General features: G+C 40.2%; 1 protein-coding gene across 2 annotated transcripts; it reads left to right on the forward strand.

Moving 5' to 3' along the window:
• The first annotated feature begins 836 nt into the window (after positions 1-836).
• On the forward strand, positions 837-4,496 carry SRSF1 (serine and arginine rich splicing factor 1). Of its 2 annotated transcripts, XM_069482354.1 has the most exons (5): positions 837-1,093; positions 1,512-1,696; positions 2,051-2,223; positions 2,424-2,610; positions 2,986-4,496. In XM_069482354.1, exons 1-5 carry the CDS (start codon positions 900-902, stop codon positions 3,006-3,008), a joined length of 762 nt encoding a protein of 253 aa, XP_069338455.1. In that variant the 5' UTR covers positions 837-899; the 3' UTR covers positions 3,009-4,496. The 2 variants fall into 2 exon arrangements, with proteins under 2 accessions (XP_069338455.1, XP_069338454.1); XM_069482353.1 differs by lacking the exon at positions 2,986-4,496 and having other exon boundaries at positions 2,424-2,690.
• Positions 4,497-18,996: the final 14,500 nt, after the last annotated feature.

Genomic DNA, 18,996 nt, shown 5'->3' on the forward strand with positions numbered 1-18,996 from the left:
GGGGTCCTGGAGGCCGTACGGTGTTGTCACGCCTCCTGGTTGGCAAATACCACCAGTTACTGATCAGGGTATGACCCACCGCCGCTAGCACAAGGAATGTTGGATTGAGCTATGCAAGACTAAATTCTGAACTGAAGGTGGAACGGTACTTAATGAAGAGCATTTATTAAGGAATCTAAACTGAGTTCATCTAAATCAGACACTTGTCTAAGCAGCCACGGCGGCCGGTTCGAGGAAGCGGCGGGAAGACAAATCCACGCCCCGGCTCTCAGTTGAATGACCTACAGCTCAGCTCCCGGACTAGACGCACTCTGCGAAGACGCTCGGGTTTCCGGAGCAACCGACCGGTCCCGCCCCTTGTGGCCCCGCCCCTGAGCCTTTCGCGCCAAAGGCCGTTAGTGCCGCAGAGCATAGTGGGACAAGGCTCTAAGCTAGGTTTCACCAAGTCGTTTGATGGCGCCGAATTTCTTTCAAAAAGGTTCTTTCCTGGGGAAATTGACTATCCTTCAAGAACTGACAGGGGTTAATAACTCCTTTAACGAAGATTCTGTTTTTAATTTTTAACAAACGGCTAGTCACTCCATTAGTAAGCCAAGCCAAATCGGGAAGGCAGTGGACTTTTTTTTCCCCCCTTCGGCGGAGGGTGACGTCGTGCGTTCGCGCGCGTGCGTGAGCGTGCTAATCGCAGCGCCGGTTGCGCTCTGGCGCGTGCGTATTGAAATCGAATCGCTATTTCCTACCGCTTCTCTTCCTCTCTCCCCCCATATCCGTGCGCCGAGCAGATAAAGGCGCCATTTTGGAGAGGCCGCGGGAGACGTGGTGCCGCTGCGGGCTCGCTCTGCTGTGCGCTAGGCTTGGTGGGAAGGCCCGTTCTCGAGTCCGCGCTTTTCGCCGCCGCCATGTCAGGAGGTGGTGTGATTCGTGGCCCGGCAGGGAACAACGATTGCCGCATCTACGTGGGCAACTTACCTCCAGACATCCGAACCAAGGACATTGAGGACGTGTTCTACAAATACGGCGCTATCCGAGACATCGACCTCAAGAATCGCCGCGGAGGACCGCCCTTCGCCTTCGTTGAGTTCGAGGACCCGCGGTGAGGCGGCGTGGGGCTTGCTTCCTTGATGAAATAGGTTGGAGTAGTTGGGGAGGGCTCCAAAGGCCTTAAGGTAGAGAATGAGGAAGGGGGGGCTTTTAGAGAGGTTGGAGAGACGACATCGCCCATGCACTAGTCGAGTCAGGAGCCGAGTTGATGTGGCGGCTCTGGTGCCTTGGACGTCCCCAGAGCTCTTTAGCATACACAGAGCGGAAAACTGAGGCGCTGAGGTCTGGTGTAGTGCTTGGGATCCTGGCGTGTTTCTGGGTGGGGGAGGGGCCATTCCTATTATGCAGCGCATGTGGGCTCTTCCACTTCGGGTGCGCATGTGCGGGGGGGGGGGCGGTCGCTGGTTCCAGACCGAGTTAGCTTCTGCCGGTTTCTTTTCTCATCCCTTTTGCTTTCTGTGATCGCGCAGAGATGCGGAAGACGCGGTGTACGGTCGCGACGGCTATGATTACGATGGATACCGTCTGCGGGTGGAGTTTCCTCGAAGCGGCCGTGGTACGGGCCGAGGCGGCGGCGGGGGTGGAGGTGGCGGAGCTCCCCGAGGCCGCTATGGTCCTCCATCCAGGCGTTCTGAAAACAGAGTGGTTGTCTCTGGTGAGTTGACTGCTTGTGTGGGTTGATGAGAAGGGATAGAAACCACTTAAAATTTTTCGTTGTGTGACCGGTTTAAAAATTGCAAGTTTTTCACGTTAGGTCTTAAATTATTAGTTTCTGGGTGAGTTTGGTAAACAAGGTGCGGATTTACCAAATTAGGTTGCGGTACTAGAATGTGCTTTAGAAATGATTTTGGACTCTAGTATTACGGAATCCTACCAGGTGTTTACCTGTAGTCACTTACGTACAATCATTAAGTATTTTAATGTACAATCATTAAGAATTTAATGTACGTATTAAATTCAATGTGAAATTTAGGATAATTAGTATTAAGAAAAAAAATCACTTTTTCAGGACTGCCTCCAAGTGGAAGCTGGCAGGATTTAAAGGATCACATGCGTGAAGCAGGTGATGTATGTTATGCTGATGTTTACCGAGATGGCACTGGTGTCGTGGAGTTTGTACGGAAAGAAGATATGACCTATGCAGTTCGAAAACTGGATAACACTAAGTTTAGATCTCATGAGGTAGGTTATACACTTATTTTTTTCTTTGGCCAGAATTGGATACAATGGTGTTAACAGTGGAATTTGAAGGTAAGGATTCAGGCAAGGGTGTCCGAGTAAATTGCCAGGTTTCTGGTTGTGGTTACATTGTATTCATTCAGCATGCCTGAAGACAGGTGAAAGCTTAGATCTTTCAATGGAAAGTTCTGTCTATCCAATAGGGAGAAACTGCCTACATCCGGGTTAAAGTTGATGGGCCCAGAAGTCCAAGTTATGGAAGATCTCGATCTCGAAGCCGTAGTCGTAGCAGAAGCCGTAGCAGAAGCAACAGCAGGAGTCGCAGTTACTCCCCAAGGAGAAGCAGAGGATCACCACGCTATTCTCCCCGTCATAGCAGATCTCGCTCTCGTACATAAGATGATTGGTGACACTTTTTGTAGAACCCATGTTGTATACAGTTTTCCTTTATTCAGTACAATCTTTTCATTTTTTAATTCAAACTGTTTTGTTTAGAATGGGCTAAAGTGTTGAATTGCATTCTTGTGTAATATCCCCTTGCTCCTAACATCTACATTCCCCTTATGTCTTTGATAAATTGTATTTTAAGTGATGTCATAGACAGGATTGTTTAAATTTAGTTAACTCTCCATACTCTTCAGACTGTGATTGTGTAAATGTCTCTTCTGCTCTGGTTTGTGTGAACTGGGATGTTGGGGGTGTTTGTGGTTATCTTATCTGGGGAAGTTCTTATGTTTATCTTGCTTTTCATGTGTCTTTCTGTAGACATATCTGAAGAGATGGATTAAGAATGCTTTGGATTAAGGATTGTGGAGCACATTTCAATCATTTTAGGATTGTCAAAAGGAGGATTGAGGAGGATCAGATCAATAATGGAGGCAATGGTATGACTCCAAGTGCTATTGTCACAGATGAAATTGGCAGTATTGACCTTATACTAAAAGGCAAGGGTTAAAAATGATTATATTCGTGTACCTTAAAATACTTGAACATTTTATGCAGTTACCTTTAGCTACAATTGCTTTTCTCTTTAAACCTGGCAATTGTGGCAAAATTGCCCATTTTGTAACAATTTATTTTGCTCCCTTCCCCCCATTTTTGTTTTAATAGGGACTAATGTGGGAAGAGCTGGCTAATTTGTCACAGTACTTAGTTACAACTGTTAATGTGTGACCTGCTGTTGGTGTACATGTGGGTACAGGGTGTCTTTAATTCCAACGAGATAGAGTATAATATCAATACTGCTAAATCTGCATGTCCTCTGTGTGACTGGTAGAGCGTTGCTATTTCATTTTTTTAAGACAAAATGAAAGCAAAATATAGAATTCCAGTGTATTGGTGTAGATAATCTAGTTGGGAATACTTTTAAGTCTCACCTTCCCCTTTAAACTAATATTCATAATTGATTCATATGTTTAAAACACTTTAATTTACAAATTAAATTGCAAGATGGGAGTATTAGATTTAGTTTAGATTTAGGTGGGTAGCAATACCAGTAAACTTTTCAACTACATAACTTTTTGCAACCACAAAACCTGTAATACGCTGTACAGTAACAAGTGTTGGCATTATCAGTTGAACTGTAAATATAAAATGCTTCTTCCAATTAGTCTCTATGATGATTAAGTTTCTAAAAATTTATCTGAACACCATTCAGAAACTTGTTTTGGGGAATTTGATAGTTATTGATGTACATCTGTTAAACTGATGACAGACATAACTCATCATTCCCCAGAAACCTTTTTTGATTACAGTATCTAACATTTTGCCTCCTCTTTTTTGGTTTTGCTGGTTATAAAGGTTTGGATTGGAGAGGGCTCACTGGATCCCAATCCTTGGAGCTGGATCATTGGATTCAAATCATAATGTGGATAGGATAGGGAGGATGAATTACAAGGATTCATGGAGCGGGATCAGATTACCAGGAACATAGGAGTGGATTCCTGCCCCAACCAAACCGCATTCGTGTGGATTTTTTTATTCAACTTAATTGGCTATTCCAAAGATTTTTTTTTTTTCTTTTTCCTATTTTTGACGATTGGAGCCCTTAAGATGCACGATGGAATTGTGTTTTGCATTTTTTGGTAAAAGGAGCAAAGCGAGGACCTGGAGATATACGCTGGAGCAATCTCCTTGGAAGGATTCAGCACGAGTAGATGGTAAACATGTAAAGGGGAAAGGGGGGGTTTGTTTAAAATAGTAAATCAGTAAGTCACTTCTAAATTTAAAAAAAAACAAAATTGGAGTTGAAGAATAAGTAGGTTTCCAATTGGCTATTGCCGTTTTTCTTTGAAAAAAATAAACATTTTTTAAAAAACTATGCATGGTTGTCCTTTTTCCTCTTCATGTAAGATTTTAACTGGGTCTATCAGTTAATCCTTTAAATTGATAAGATTCTGTCTCTTGTGTTTTATGTGTTAGTAAATTAAAAGTATTTAAAAGGCAATATGTAATAAATGGTGTTAGCCATCTCTTATTGTTAATTGTGAAAGTCTTCAGGGAAAGATAAAAGGTGAGACTAAGGCATTTGTGTATGTAATGGTAAATGAGAGGGTGATCTAATCTGAAATAGAAGCTGCTCCAGCTTTGCTAAAAAGTGATTAAAAACTTAGATGCTGCTTATTTTTGGTGGTCATTTGGACAGTACAGGTTTTTGTGCAAAACTGGTTGATGTCCAGTAAATTAATGTTAACTTTGAGATAGCTTTTGAGGTTCTCGATGAAACTCAATCTGAAAAATTGGTAAGTATTAAATGTTAAACTTCAGTATAGATGTATTAGAACTCAACACAAATCACTTTTTTTTTGAAATGTGAATAATGCACAAGAAGATTAATTGCTTATTTGGGTGAAATCATTGCTAGTAAGAACCTGGGCATTCTTCAGAATGTTGCCTTGTAAACCCATCTCAACCATAAGGTAATTTTGTACCCAAAACTTTGGTATTCTGTACCAAAGCCATGATTATATCTTGTCATATGCTGTTTTTGTATTTTTCTACTGATACTCCCTGGTTGCTAAATCTTCAACTTGATGGGGGAGATTTTAAAAATCCCAGTTTTTCTCCTCCCCCCCACCCCCCATAGCTAGTCACAGCCCTCAAACCATTCTTCACCCAAAAGAAATAACTAGAACCTAACATTTCCCCTGGGTGCTAATCAGAGTTGGAAGCTGAATTTAAGGTACTTGGTCAGGTGACAGGATTTAAAACCTAGGGGAAACAAGAAATAATTGGTAGTGGAAGAACTGGGCTCCAAGAGATTTATATAAGGTCACCCAACTAGTACCCCTTAATGAACCTGTGGAATATCAGGAGAAAGGTGTTAAATTCAAAACTAGGATTTCACTAAATAAAAGTACTTGGTATAAATTTATTAAGTAGTTTTAGTTTTTTCATAAGAATTAAATATAATGGCCAAGAAGCAAAAAGATTCACTGTTTAAAAAAATGCTGAGCAATTATAATTTTATATGACATGCTTGATGTTTTAAACTGTTAAAGGAGTGGAATTCATTTTAAACATCAGATTATTAAAGGGAAGATAAAAAGATGCTTTTGGAAGGTTAATGTGAGCTAGATTTAGGTTCATTTGCACTTGTTGAATATTTGCAAACAAAGGGCTGAAAAATGTAAATAGCCTTCACTCAAGGTTGAGTGTATTTAAGTTGAAAGATATGCTTTACTGACCCCAGACTGAAATGAGATAGAAGATACTCTTTATCTACTATATAGACTGAATTTGGAGATTATAGAGATTTTGGTGCATATGTATGAAAGGTCAAAGGGCATAGGTTTTGTAGTTAAACTAAAAGCTGTTGACAGGAAATATAGATTTCTGTTTGTAGTCTTAGGAAATGGACCCTTAAACCTCTACCCATATTGTCAGAAGAAAGTCACACCCTTTTGAAACTACGAAAGCTCTCGAATTTTTTTTGCCTTATCGACCTATGTATTTCCGTTTAGAATATTGTAGGGAGCCCATAATTATTTTCTAACCAAGGAAAAACTTAAGTCTCTTTAAGAAGCAATTATTTTTCATAACATCAGATTGAATAACCCACATTGCTGTTCAGCCTACATCTGACTGGAATCAAAAGGTAAGAAATTGATTTTCTGATTCCTAATTGTTTGGGATCTGAATTTTTAAAAACTAAGCTAAGTTTAATATTTTTAAAAATACTGTTTGGATTGTGAATAGATTCGTTTAAAATGGCTTCTTGTTTTATATTTGAAATAAATTTTGAGTGCTTATATATCCATCTATTGCAGTGCTCGAGTTTGATCTAGACTCTCCTCAGTTTTGTCTTTGAAACATTGTTTTGGTCATTAGGGCTGGTATTTTTAGGTTTCTGTGGTCATGGTGAATTTCTTATGCTTGCCTTTTTGCTTTGTATATGAAGTTTGTAATTAAATTACAAATGAAATTATGTATTTACCATAAAAAATTTAAAAATGAGAAGCTGTTAAGACTGAAGTTCTGTTGTAACATAACCACCATTTGTGTTAACTTACTTCCAGCACATAAGAAGAGTGCCCAAAGACAGAAAACAGATTCACAATCTCTTATCCATTTTCTGAAATCCAAAAAACTGAAAAGATTTTTTGTTGTTGAGGTAATAGAATGTGAAACCTGACCAGAATTGATGTCTTCATTTTGCACTTAGTGTGACTCAACTTCTCCTGCGGAAATACTGATGTGGCTTGATTATTCATTACATACAGTTGCCACAGACTTTGCTGAGGGCATTACATAATATAGGGTATATATACCACACTTTCTTAAAGTAGAAATAGCTCTGAATCCTATACGTCTGGCTCTGAGAGTTCTGGATAAGGGATTGTAGAACTGTACTAGAATACACAAGTCTAATGCTTCTGTGTGTAATTTGGGTATATGATTGAAAGACCTGTTACTGTAGGTCCTTTATTAATTGAGATAAGTTCCCCATTTTTTAGGCTGAAACAACCACAAGAAGAAAAGGTATGACAAACATTTCTTTATTCTTCTACGGTGTGGACTCAACAATTACACTCTATTGAAGGAAATATGGAAATATTCAGCCATCCTAGAGTATACAGTACAATATATTCTATTGAGGTAATTGTTTCTGTTTCAGTACTTAACAGGAACATTGTCCAGTCTGATCCTATAGGAGAAGCTGGGATTATTGGCATGAAGTAAAGAGATAGGAAAACATCTATTCATTGTATCTATTGTGATTGTCTGTTGAGTAAATAGTAATGCTGGCAAACTAACTGGTTTTAAATATAGACCCAAGAAAGAAGTTAGAACATATTTGAGAAACCAGCACTTCCTTATTCCTGTGATTGAGAACTCGGGAGTGCTGCATTGCCAGCTTTGAAAGCTATGCTTGACAAACCTGAAAATGGTTGTGAGATTGTAGATTTCCAGGGGAGGATTTTTTTCTGTTATAAAAATCGCTTAATGCTTTAGTAGTACACAGAAAATAAATTGAATAAATTAGTTTTTGACATTTAGATTTAGGCAGGAGTAACCTCATAATTTACAACATTTTAATAGGTGCCAGGCTGGGTTTTCAGGGAGGGAAAAGTCATACATGCCTTTTCATAAGAAAGTTACCATTTAGGTAGTTAGAACACATCAGAGTTCAGCTGGGTGCTTTGTCATCAGCTGTTAAGAGTACAAAGGAGATGATACCCAAGCACCAGGTCAAAAGGTGTCTTAACTCCTGTCACCATATAACACCATACAATGTGAAAATAGTAGAAATCGAGACTCAGTATTCCTAGGATACAATACTCATCCCCACCAAATACACTTTGAACAAAAACATTAATTTGGAGGGATGCCAAAATGTCTAGTAATTTTTTTACAATGTTCTGTTATTCATTGGAGTAAATGCTGGGGGAAAAATCATTTAGCCACTAGAGGGAGCTCTGACACAATCAACCGGGAAATTATCCCTGTTGTAAATATGTACAGCAAGGTGGAGACCAACCACCTTCATCCTCTCTGCATCAGATCTAAATTAGATGGTTTGGGTAAGTTTCTTCCTGTAACTTTACCTCTGCCTTCCTATCCGTTGGGCAAAGTTTTTTGTTGTTTGTGTTTTTTGTTTTATTCATTTTCATCTTCTGGATCCATTTAGGGTTTGTTTTTTGAAACAGAGTCTCACTCTGTTGTGCCCAGGATAGGGTACAGTCATAGCTTACTGCAACTTCACTACTCTTGGGCTTGAGGGATCCTCCTGCCTCAGCTTGCCAAGTAGCTGGGACTACAGGTGAATTTTTTTTGTGGTGGGTTTTTTTTTTTTTTTTTTTTTTGGTAGAGACAGGATCTTGTTCAGGCTGGTCTTGAACTCCTTAACTCAAGCAACCTCCTGCCTCAACTTTAGTGCTAGGATTACAGGTGTGAGCCGCCACACTCAGCTCATTTAGGTTTTTTTAATTTATTTTTATTTTATTTATTTTTTTGAGACAGAGTCTTACTCTGTTGCCCGGGCTAGAGTGAGTGCCGTGGCGTCAGCCTAGCTCACAGCAACCTCAAACTCCTGGGCTGAAGGGAACTTCCTGCCTCAGCCTCCCAAGTAGCTGGGATTACAGGCGTGTGACACCATGCCCGGCTAATTTTTTTTATATATATTTTTAGTTGGCCAGCTAATTTCTTTCTATTTTTAGTAGAGACGGGGTCTCGCTCTTGCTCAGGCTGGTCTTGAACTCCTGAGCTCCAGCGATCCGCCTGCCTCGGCCTCTCAGAGTGCTAGGATTACAGGCGTGGAGCCACTGCGCCTGGCCTCATTTAGGTTTTAAACAGAGCTTACCTTACCAGGTACTCAAATCCTATAACTAAGGAAAAATACATTTAGGTTCTGAGACTTAGAAGAAAATGCTAAAGACATGAGTCTGCTTGTTTTCTGCCTACCTTGTACATCTCCAGGTATGAAATAGTAAGGCTAGGAATGTGAGAATTGGGTACAGAAGTAGGCATGCTGTAGAAAGAAAAATCTAGGCATAAAATTGGTCATATACTACAAAAGAAATGTGCTTTCAGAGACCCTTGTTTGTTTTCATGGTGTGAAACAGTTTTGGGAATAATGATCTTATTTCTCAGCATTACCAAGGGTTTTAATGATAATTTGTTTAAAATTCTACTTGCCAAGTTAGCTGTTTTCTATTTTCTAGGCCTTTAGTGGATGCAGAGTATCTTGTGATAAAAAAGTACACACAATTTTCTTGACATGCTTACTTAATGCCCTTTAACAGAGCTGAAAACTTGCTAATTAAGCACTTCAGAATTTGTCATTTCTATTACTCCCTTCCCCCAGGTTTACATCATAAAAATGGAAAGGACACAAACTTCTCTCCTGTTTAAAGTATAAATTGTCACTAGGAATACTGTATTAACAAAGTTTTTTGGGCCCACATGATGGGATTTAGTCATCAAAAAGATGGATGTGGGAGCAATGGCCTTAAGATGTTAATGTCAGAAACTTGTCTGTTTTGAAGAATGATTCTAAAAATGGACACATTTTGCAGGAGAGAAAACGGAATCAAGTTTACACAGTAAGGACTTCCCTGCCTGCTAAGTTAACACTTTATGTTGCAAAGGAGACTACAGGAGGTAGTTGTTGACTAGTAGCCTTGCTGCAAATTGGATTTGAGAGCACTGAAACGGCACTAGATTGATTAAGCCTGTCCTTAATCCTATAAATGTTCTGGTGTCCGTTTGATAATTTAACTTGTGAAGAGGCACTCTGAATCCACAAATTGTACAAATGAAAATCCAGAATTCCCATTGTAAAAAGAAAAGAGCTGAACTTGGTGATTGTTAAAGTTCTAGAAGTCATGATAGAATTGTTCCCTCAGATGCTGGGTATTAGAGGAGTCTTTGTATGTTATTTTGGGATAAGCTTTCAAGTTGCAGCAATTATTAAGGCTTCATACATAGGAATGCACTGCAGCATCAGTCAAAGGGGGCTTACAGTCTTTAAGTGGGACCGGGAAGGCCTAGGCTGAATCTCTCCTACACTTAGCAGTGGCATGCCTAGAACTTCGGGCTATAAAATATTAAACCAAGAGGGACATCCATGTCTTAGACTAGAAATGTAAAACGTTGGTTGGGTATGCTGCAAGCACACTACAAAGAAAACCAAAATGGCTCTTTTGTGCTCTAAAAATAGTAAATAGTTGAGTTCTATGTCTTAGCCACAGTGCCATTGTGTCTATGACTTAGGCTAAACTAAAGATTTGTTTACTTGTCAAATAAGACTTTAAAAGGCTGTTTGGGTTTGTCTCCCATCTTCAGTTGCCTTATCAGCATTCTTGTGTGCACCCAAATTCATTACTGAACTGTTTTAACTGGTGTCAGTGATGCCAGTCTCCATCCTGGGCATCAACTCAGCTTCCTAAAACATGTCATTCCCTTTCAACAGTGTTATATTCCATCTTTCAAGTTTATCACTGTTGTTAGTCATATCTTCCCCTCCTCTGGTTGATACTGACCATGTTTGGTTTCCCTTCTGTGTATCTGCTTATATTTTCAGACACACTACCCCCTTGGCAGTCTCCCTGCTTCCTCAAAGCCTCAAAGGTTTGGCTCAAGTCACACTTCATTCCTGAAACTAAGCAAGCTGCTAAAGCCCTTTAATGGCTCTCTTCAAGATGCATTTAGTTGCCTCATAATTCATCTCATTACTGTTGAATGTTTTGTGTGTGTTGATTTTTCTTATCTGATGGAATTTGTGTAATAATTGTATTTCCCAATGAGCTAGATGCAATGCTGACAGTTTATATGGATTGACAACGCATGGAAAGAACTTAGTACCCCCAAAAGAAGCTATGTAGAAGTCCATATTTTACAAACTATTGGTTAACTGTGGGTGGATTATTGGAGAAAGTATTTTAATCCTAACATTGGATCAAATAATTCCTCCTCAGATGTGAAGCCAGGAAAATTCAGTGAATTTAAATGTTAGCCTAAGTCCAAGTATAATTTCAAAAGTAAATGTTGCCCCCCAAATTGGTCTTGCAAAATCAAAAAGGAAGTTTTGTAAGCTGTGCACACTTCTTTCAGTACAGATCATCAAGAATTGATGGCACTGTCTCCTAAAAGACTAAGCAGTTCCCTCTGTTGCTGCTTCCTGCTGGGTATCCTTTTTCCATCATTCATTCTTAAGTTTGATTCTTACAGAGGAAAGCTTAAGTCGCCTCTGAATTTAGTGATCCTGCCTCAGTGAGAATCTGCAGATTTCTCATTGAGATTGAATCATTTTGGTTCCTTTTTTTTTTTTTTTTTGGTTAGTAGTTATTCATATAAAGGATTAATACATAGATTTATAGTAGATTTATTTATAGTGAAGAGACTGGATATTATGTGTATTATTCCTTGGCTTGGGAAAGAATCTTAGACTTTACTTTAGGACCCTGACCCTGACCTTTAGGCGGACGAGAGGATCAGCTAGCTTAAGCAATTGTCTCAAGGCCAAGAGACCCAGCGTATACATATATTTAATACTCCACTTCCCAAATCCTGCAAAAGCTAGCCTCATTCCTTTTGCTGTTAAAAATTCTTCCACCCCTTGAGCTAATGACTGAAGCATTCTCGCACTAATTGCACTCTATTTCTGCTTTGCTTTTCTTCAGCATGCTTATATAGTATGTCACATATGCATGTTCCCTTTAACCTGTTCTCTAGTTGCATGTTTGCGTTTTATTTCCTCCAGCTACATAGTAAAGTCTGTGAACAAGGGCTGTGTTTTTAACATTTTGATATTTCTACCAAGATGCCCAGTGTGCTGGTACATGTACATTAATACATGTGAATAATAAATACATTAATGACATCCTAGGCAAGTGTGCCACATATCTTTAATGTGAGACAGGGTGCTGCTCCAGTCAGATTGGGCTTATTCCTAAAATAGTAACCCCAAGGTTTCATGCCCTTGCTACCTTTTTTAATGGAAAATTTTGAGGGGAAGATGCAAGGCCATGGGACAAATACCTGATCTTAATGAAAGTAATAGCTAACCTAACTCTGTTTTACAAAGTACTTAAACTCACTTTAATCCTCAAGTGGTATTTAGCCTCATTTTGCACTTTGCGGAAATAGACTCAAAAATGTTAAAGTGGCAGGCCCAGAACTTGAATCCAGGTCTTCTGATAAATTCTTATTTATTTTACTACCACACTGCTTTTTTAAGCCAGCCTACCTTTGCAGTTGGGAGGTTCTTGCTGGGTTGAGTAAGTCTTGGACTCAAGTGAACACCACCTGTAATATCGACCTAATGCCACCAGGGTGTCCCATGGTGCTGTCTTTGATCCATGTGCTTACCCTGGGACCTAGGGGATATTCCAGATCAGGAGCTCATCTAGTCAGTCAGTGGCCATGGCGCAGAGCCTGACAGCAAGAAAGTAAGATGCTTAGCTCCCTGCCTTCCCAGTGTGCAGTGCGCAGCCAGCTCTCTCAGAGAAGCCCTTGCCTTCTTTTGACCCCTACTATTCAGGCTGGCCCCACAGGACACCGGGTCACACGGTGGCCAGGGCCTGGCTAGCTACTCAGTTAACTAGGCAGCAGCCCCACAAGAGTATAGAAAAGAACCAGTGGAAGGGTAAATGTCTAGAAATGTCTGCATCTGTTCTGATAGCTGAGTATACATTTAAATTTATATTAGTAAAACAGGTCCACAAGTTAACTACTCTAGGTAGATGAGTTTTGAAAGCCAACGTGTGGTGACCTCCCACTTTCCAATTTACAGTAAAAATGTTTGCATTACACTTAGCCTGAGTATACTGTCTCTTAGGTATCAGTTTTTATATTCAGCAACCCTACGTGGAACAGTGTCAAAGCTATCACATATGAGAACCAATAAGGCAGATAGCCCCTTTAAAAATTTCCTTCCTTCCCAGTGCTCCTTAAGCACTTTGTACAAATGTCTATAACTGGTTTATAATTTCTTTACAAGTCTTGTTTTCTTCACTGGAGGAGATTCTTAGAAGCCTCTCCAGTGGCTAGGGCAGCTCCTGGCATTTAATAGGTGCTAATATTTTTTTATTTATTGAAATAGTAGTGCTTCCATAATAGTTCTGAGATAATGCTATGCATGAGCCATTTTTCTAAGGAGAGAGTCTATGTTAGACACGTCTTTGTTTGTATTCAAGCTGATTAAAATTAACTATGAACCGGTAAGTTAGTCCTTGGGGTATCCTTGCTGGACTTTCAAAATCTTCACTACAACTTTCTAGGTTGGAATTCTCAGCGTGGCCTGAATTTGGGGCTGTATCTGAGCTGTTTCTCTTTAGTTGTCATCCATATGATACCTCTAGGACTGGGTGTTTACCAGGGCTCTTCAAGTCACTGGGAGAGACTCCTAAATTAAGAGTGAACCTACTGACTTGGGATATGGAATTTGTGGTGCTCCTTTCCTTTCTTGCCAGGTGAGTTTCCATCTCAAAACTCCTAAGCCATAGTGTTGATATCACTGTGGAACAAATCCCAAACCTACCCTCTAATAGTCAAAAGTTTCGCTGAATTTTCTCAGTTCTTCTCTGGTGAGAGGTCTAATCACAGATTGTTGTCCCAGCTTAGACCCTTTCATGTGCTTAAGTGATCAGAATAACTGCGTCAGCTAAATAAATGTGTATAGAACATATATGGGGCTTCCTCAGGCTTTAGCATATTTCCCTATATGTGCTATGGAAGAGACCATGGACAAATTACTGTAGCAGTAAAAGTTACCAGTTGTGATGTAAGCAATCCTCTTGTCCCTAAGAAGTGCCACTAAGAGATTTTTTTTTTTGGTCCCATATTATATAACTATTAAGAAATGAGTCTGAAATATTCTTTCATATGTGAGGAATAAGTATGCCTTTGCCACTTAAAAGTACAAACTACTAAAAGGCAGAAATAATATGTATGCTCTATTCCAAACCCCACAGTGTCTGTTTCTAGGTTTGCTTTATACCTGATGCTCAGGAAGTATTTTCACTGGCTTGGGTTGACTATTTGCCATCTGCTCTCTGAGCGTTGGTTGCTGAATGAAAGGGGAAAGAAAGTGAAAGGAGAGGTGGGAGGGGGGGCGGGAAGAGGAAGCTGGAGAAATAAGAGGAAACAGCTGGAAGCTGAGGGGGTGGGACTTACCTAAGGTCAGTAAAACAAAGCTAACAGAGAACAGGGTCAGGCCCTGGGGATAGAGGGATAATTAACTTCTGTTAGCCGGTTGAGTAGAGCCTTGGGTGCTTTGTTAGAGACCAAAGGTACTTCAAAGGAAAACTCTAGATTGTTCCCTGTGTACCTCAGTAAGTTGTTCATCAGGTCAAAATCTATCCTGCCCTCTAGGATTTCTGGTCTTCCTTCAGGCCTAGCAGAGAATTTGCTGCCACTGCTCAGGCAACCAAGGGTGAAGTTCTTCAAGTAGTATTTGCGGATAGCAGCGGGTAAGCTTGATGTATTATTCACAGCTTAAAGAGTAAATGCCGAGTACAGTTGTTTCTGTATAGAGCTTTTAACAACTGGTTCACTAGGCCCCTTTACCTGCATTTATGCCTGGACCAGATGACTAAATGTAGAACTTGTGGCAGTTTCTAGTTCAGAGACTTCTCAGAGTCAAGAAACAATATCCTTTGAGGAGTTAATTCCCTCACTTGGAGCCTTAGCAGGATCTTATGCTGTCCAGGCCTTGTGTTGCCATCTGTTGGCATTGCTTGCTAGAACGGAGCAGGCTTCCCAAAGCTTAGTCCGGCTAATCTTGTAATGTCATATTGGTGTCTTAGGCCCCTGCTGCTCACTTGTCTCACCCAGGGAACATCCTACGTAGGTTCCTCCAACACCTGTTTCATTATTCCCCATTCCCTTTACTACCAAGAATGGAGGGACCCTCAGCTGAAGATAAAATTGATCCAGTGAAGAAAAAGCTGAAGAGATGTTTTTCTTGGCAGAGTGTTCGCTTGATACATATGTTTATGCCCTGCCCCTACTCTTCAGGAGAACATTTGGACAGGCATTGACAATTAGTAAATTTTTTTGCACATGACTAACATTTTTGTTTTTTCTGGCAATACAGATGGTGGCACATCTGTTTAGTGTCATTACATCCCTCTTTTAATGTGTTTGGGGTGGAGGCTATAGCCACTAAGAAGTTCACCTCTATACCAGAGAAATTTTGTGTATAAGGATTTAATTTATGTTTTGGACTATTTGCACAATGATGGAACTGAGCTGATCTTTGTAGTTTGGTTCAGGCACACCAAGTTTGTGTGATCTGTTAAGTATCAACTTTTTTCAAGCTCAGCCATTACCCTGGTCTGGGGCATCTGAGGGCAGTGAAGAACAGGTGTCCAAAGGAGAAATGTTGGTGCCTGAGAGTATGTTTTCCAGTTGTATTGAATTTCTTACTTGGTATATTTTTGACCTGTCTTGGTTTCTTTCCTTCTTGTGGCCTATGCTATTTTGCTTGCTATTTGTGTGATATTCTCTGTCATTCAAGAGTTGTAAAATAGAAGATAGTATTTCTGTGCAAATGCTTTATGGGTGAAGCTGACAGGGTTAGCATTGATTTTTGCCAGTGTCCTTCAAGAAGAGTTAAGGTGATAAGTGTATTTCCATGGCTTTGGACTCATTTTTGAAGTCTTGGGTGTGTGACCTTTCTTAGAAGCAAGAGTGTGTCTGTCTGTCTGTCTTTTTTTTTTTTTTTTTTTTGAGACAGGGTCTGCCCTGCTGCCCAGGCTGGAGTGCAGTGCCATAATGATAGCTCACTATAACCTAAAACTGCTGGGCTTGAGCCATCCTCCTGCCTCAGCCTCCCGAGTAGCAGGGACTACAGGCATGCACCACCACACTGGGCTAATTTTAATTAAGAACCCTTAACTACCAGTTGAACTCAATGTCTATTGGGAAAATGGGCAGATTTGTTCCTTGTCCCTTGGTTCTCTTTGAGTATGTTCCAGCTGTCAAAGAAGTTAAAAAGGTATTCAGGGAAAAATAAAAAAAAATGTTTCCCCTTCCTCACCTTGTCAGTTAAAACAGAAATAACTAGTGGTGACATTTTAGGTGGTAGAATAGAAACACACACCCCACTTCTGACCACATGGGCCACAGGCAAGTGGCTTTAAGCCCTTAGTGTGGTTATCCAACTTTGGGGAGGGGGAAGGAGCTAGCTTCTGCTTTCCTCCCGAGAAGCTTGGGGTTTTGTCGGGGGTGGGGAAAAGCAGTTTGCTTGAGCTGGTCCTCCTTTTGTCCCCATTTACATTGAGGCTGATATTGAAAAGTGACACTTCTTTTTGCCCAGTGTTTTTTGGTATTTCTAAATATTGCAGTCTTGGTTTTTAGTATTGGATTTGTTAATTGTCTGTTCTAGCTTTCTTGCATGAAGAGTTCATTAGCTTGCCAATTTGAAGTTTCTAACTGATATTCTCCACTGGAAGTTTTGGGTTTGATTTGTTTTTGGTTTGTTGTGCAGTCTTACTTGGGTACAGGTAACTGACAACAACAGAGATACTTTCTGTTCCTAGGATTCTAAATCTGTAATCTAAATCCTTAATTTGTTCACAGAACTTTAAAATCTTCTCCACACTAGGAAGGATATATCCTGTTGCTTTCTAATGTCTGCTAAAAGCTATCTTCAGAAAAACAGATCTTAATAGACATCTTCCTTTGTCATGTGTCATTAGCCCTTTGGCCATTTACTTTAGGGCTCTTGAGGGATAGAGAGATAGAAGAACACCTGTCACTTTAAGAGAAAGTGAAAGGAAGAATTAACTGGCTCAGAGGTGGTAATGCAGAGTTCTCAGCCCCAGACTTAATCTAGAACCACTCAATAGCACCAATAAAAATATTTACTTAGCATCTGTTATATTTCAGGAAGTGTTCTAAGCATTTTATGTTCATTTCTTTTTTGTCTGTTTTTTGTTTTTGTTTTTGTTTTGAGACAGAGAGTCTCTCCCGGGCTAGAGTGCAGGGGAGTCAGCCTAGCTCACAGCAACCTCAAACTCCTGGGCTCAAGCGATCCTCCTGCCTCAGCCTCCTGAGTAGCTGGGACTACAGGCATGCACCACCATGCCCGGCTAATTTTTATTTATATATATATATTTAGCTGTCCATATAATTTCTTTCTTTTTTTTTTTAGTAAAGATGGGGTCTCGATCTTGCTCAGGCTGGTCTTGAACTCCTGACCTCAAGCGATCCTCCTGCCTTGGCCTCCCAGAGTGCTAGGATTACAGGCATGAGCCACCGCGCCCTGCCTACATTTCTTGTTTAATCCATAGGTGGCTCCTGTGAGATAGATACTTCATTCTCATTTTCCAGATGAAGAAACTGAGGCCCTGAAAGATTAGGTGAGAGGTCATACAACTTGGGGTAGGGGAGGGCAGAAGAGAAATCTCAATAGGGTAGTTGGGGATCTGACTTTTGTGTGGGTGTAGGCACTTCTTATTTTTTGCTTAGACACCAAGCATTTCAGATATTCATGTTTTGAAGGTAACACCATCGATTCACTAACTGAAAGTTGTTTATCATAAGGATTAATTTATTGGCTTTAGATCAGTAGTCTTTTCACTGGATCCCAGGATATGGTCTGTGGAAGCTGACTTGAAGAGGGGCTCGTTTTGTTTGTGGTTAAAGATACTGTCTGTCCTAAAAGTAGAAGTGCCCCTTCTAGGGATATAGTATTTGATTACAGTGGTTTTATTATATTCCTCTAACAGTTGTAACTGATTGTTTTTGAGTACTTGTTTTAAACTTTTGTATATTTTCCTTCTGGAAAATATCTCAGTGTTTAAAATTTCATCTGAATTTAAAAGGTTGCTAAGTCTTCTTTTTAAGGGGAAATTTGGGGAACAATCAGGATTTCTGGTTTTGTCTTATGGATAGAGATAAAATTTCCATTTTCCTCAAGAAAAGTGATACTAAGAATTTCAGCTTTTTAGTAATGAGAACTGGACTGTTTTCACTTGACCTCTACTTCCTTTTAATGGGGAAACCCCTCTCCAGATGTGCTGAATGAAAGATTGCTGGGGAAAGGGTTTCTAGATCCCAGGCTAGGAAGTTCAACAGAGTCCAGCAATATTGTCATTGGAATAATGGTCTTCATGAAGTACTGGTTTTCATAATCCTGAAGCTTCATTTTCACCGCAATTTGAAAGGCAGCCCCTGAGGAGGAGAGGCTATGCAGAGAAGGAAAACTGAGGAGCTGCATTACAGAGACCTGGAAGTGAACGTGTTAAGGCAGGGAAGAAGCACAGATTTGCTGTGCACCAAATAAAAATAAAAGGACATACAGTGTCCAAGGTGAGAGCAAGAACATAAAGGTTTTCGTTTACCTAGTTAATTCCTTAGGTTTACATCTTAGTTCTTTCCTTGAGTGTATATAAATTTAGGCTTCCTGAACCATATTATTTTTCTTTCCAAAAGAGACTTAATGGACATTATAGGAGACATGGGGGCCACTGTAGCAGTTTGGCTGAGGAGTGTATCAGAAACTCTTCATCGTTTTCTGTTCCCTCCTGTCTTAGGCTAACCAGTTCTCTGGTGTGTTACCTGCTTCTGCTGCTGATCCAAACCCCAGAACTTCTCATTCATCCCCAAGGCCTCCAGGCAGTATCCAATGGGGAATCAGCTCTAAAAGGAACCAGACCAACATTTTCCAGCCCCTTCATTCTGGTGACTGAGAATGAGGAAAGAGTGGGAGGGGGTATACTTTTGTAGTGGATGGGAAGGAAACAGACTGTCAAATTACAGTACCTTGTCAGTTTCTATTGCCATAGAATTCTGCAGCCATAATATTTTTATTGTTATGTTTAGGGG

Source organism: Eulemur rufifrons, chromosome 9 (assembly GCF_041146395.1).
Source record: "Eulemur rufifrons isolate Redbay chromosome 9, OSU_ERuf_1, whole genome shotgun sequence".
Classification (NCBI taxonomy): Eukaryota; Metazoa; Chordata; class Mammalia; order Primates; family Lemuridae; genus Eulemur; species Eulemur rufifrons.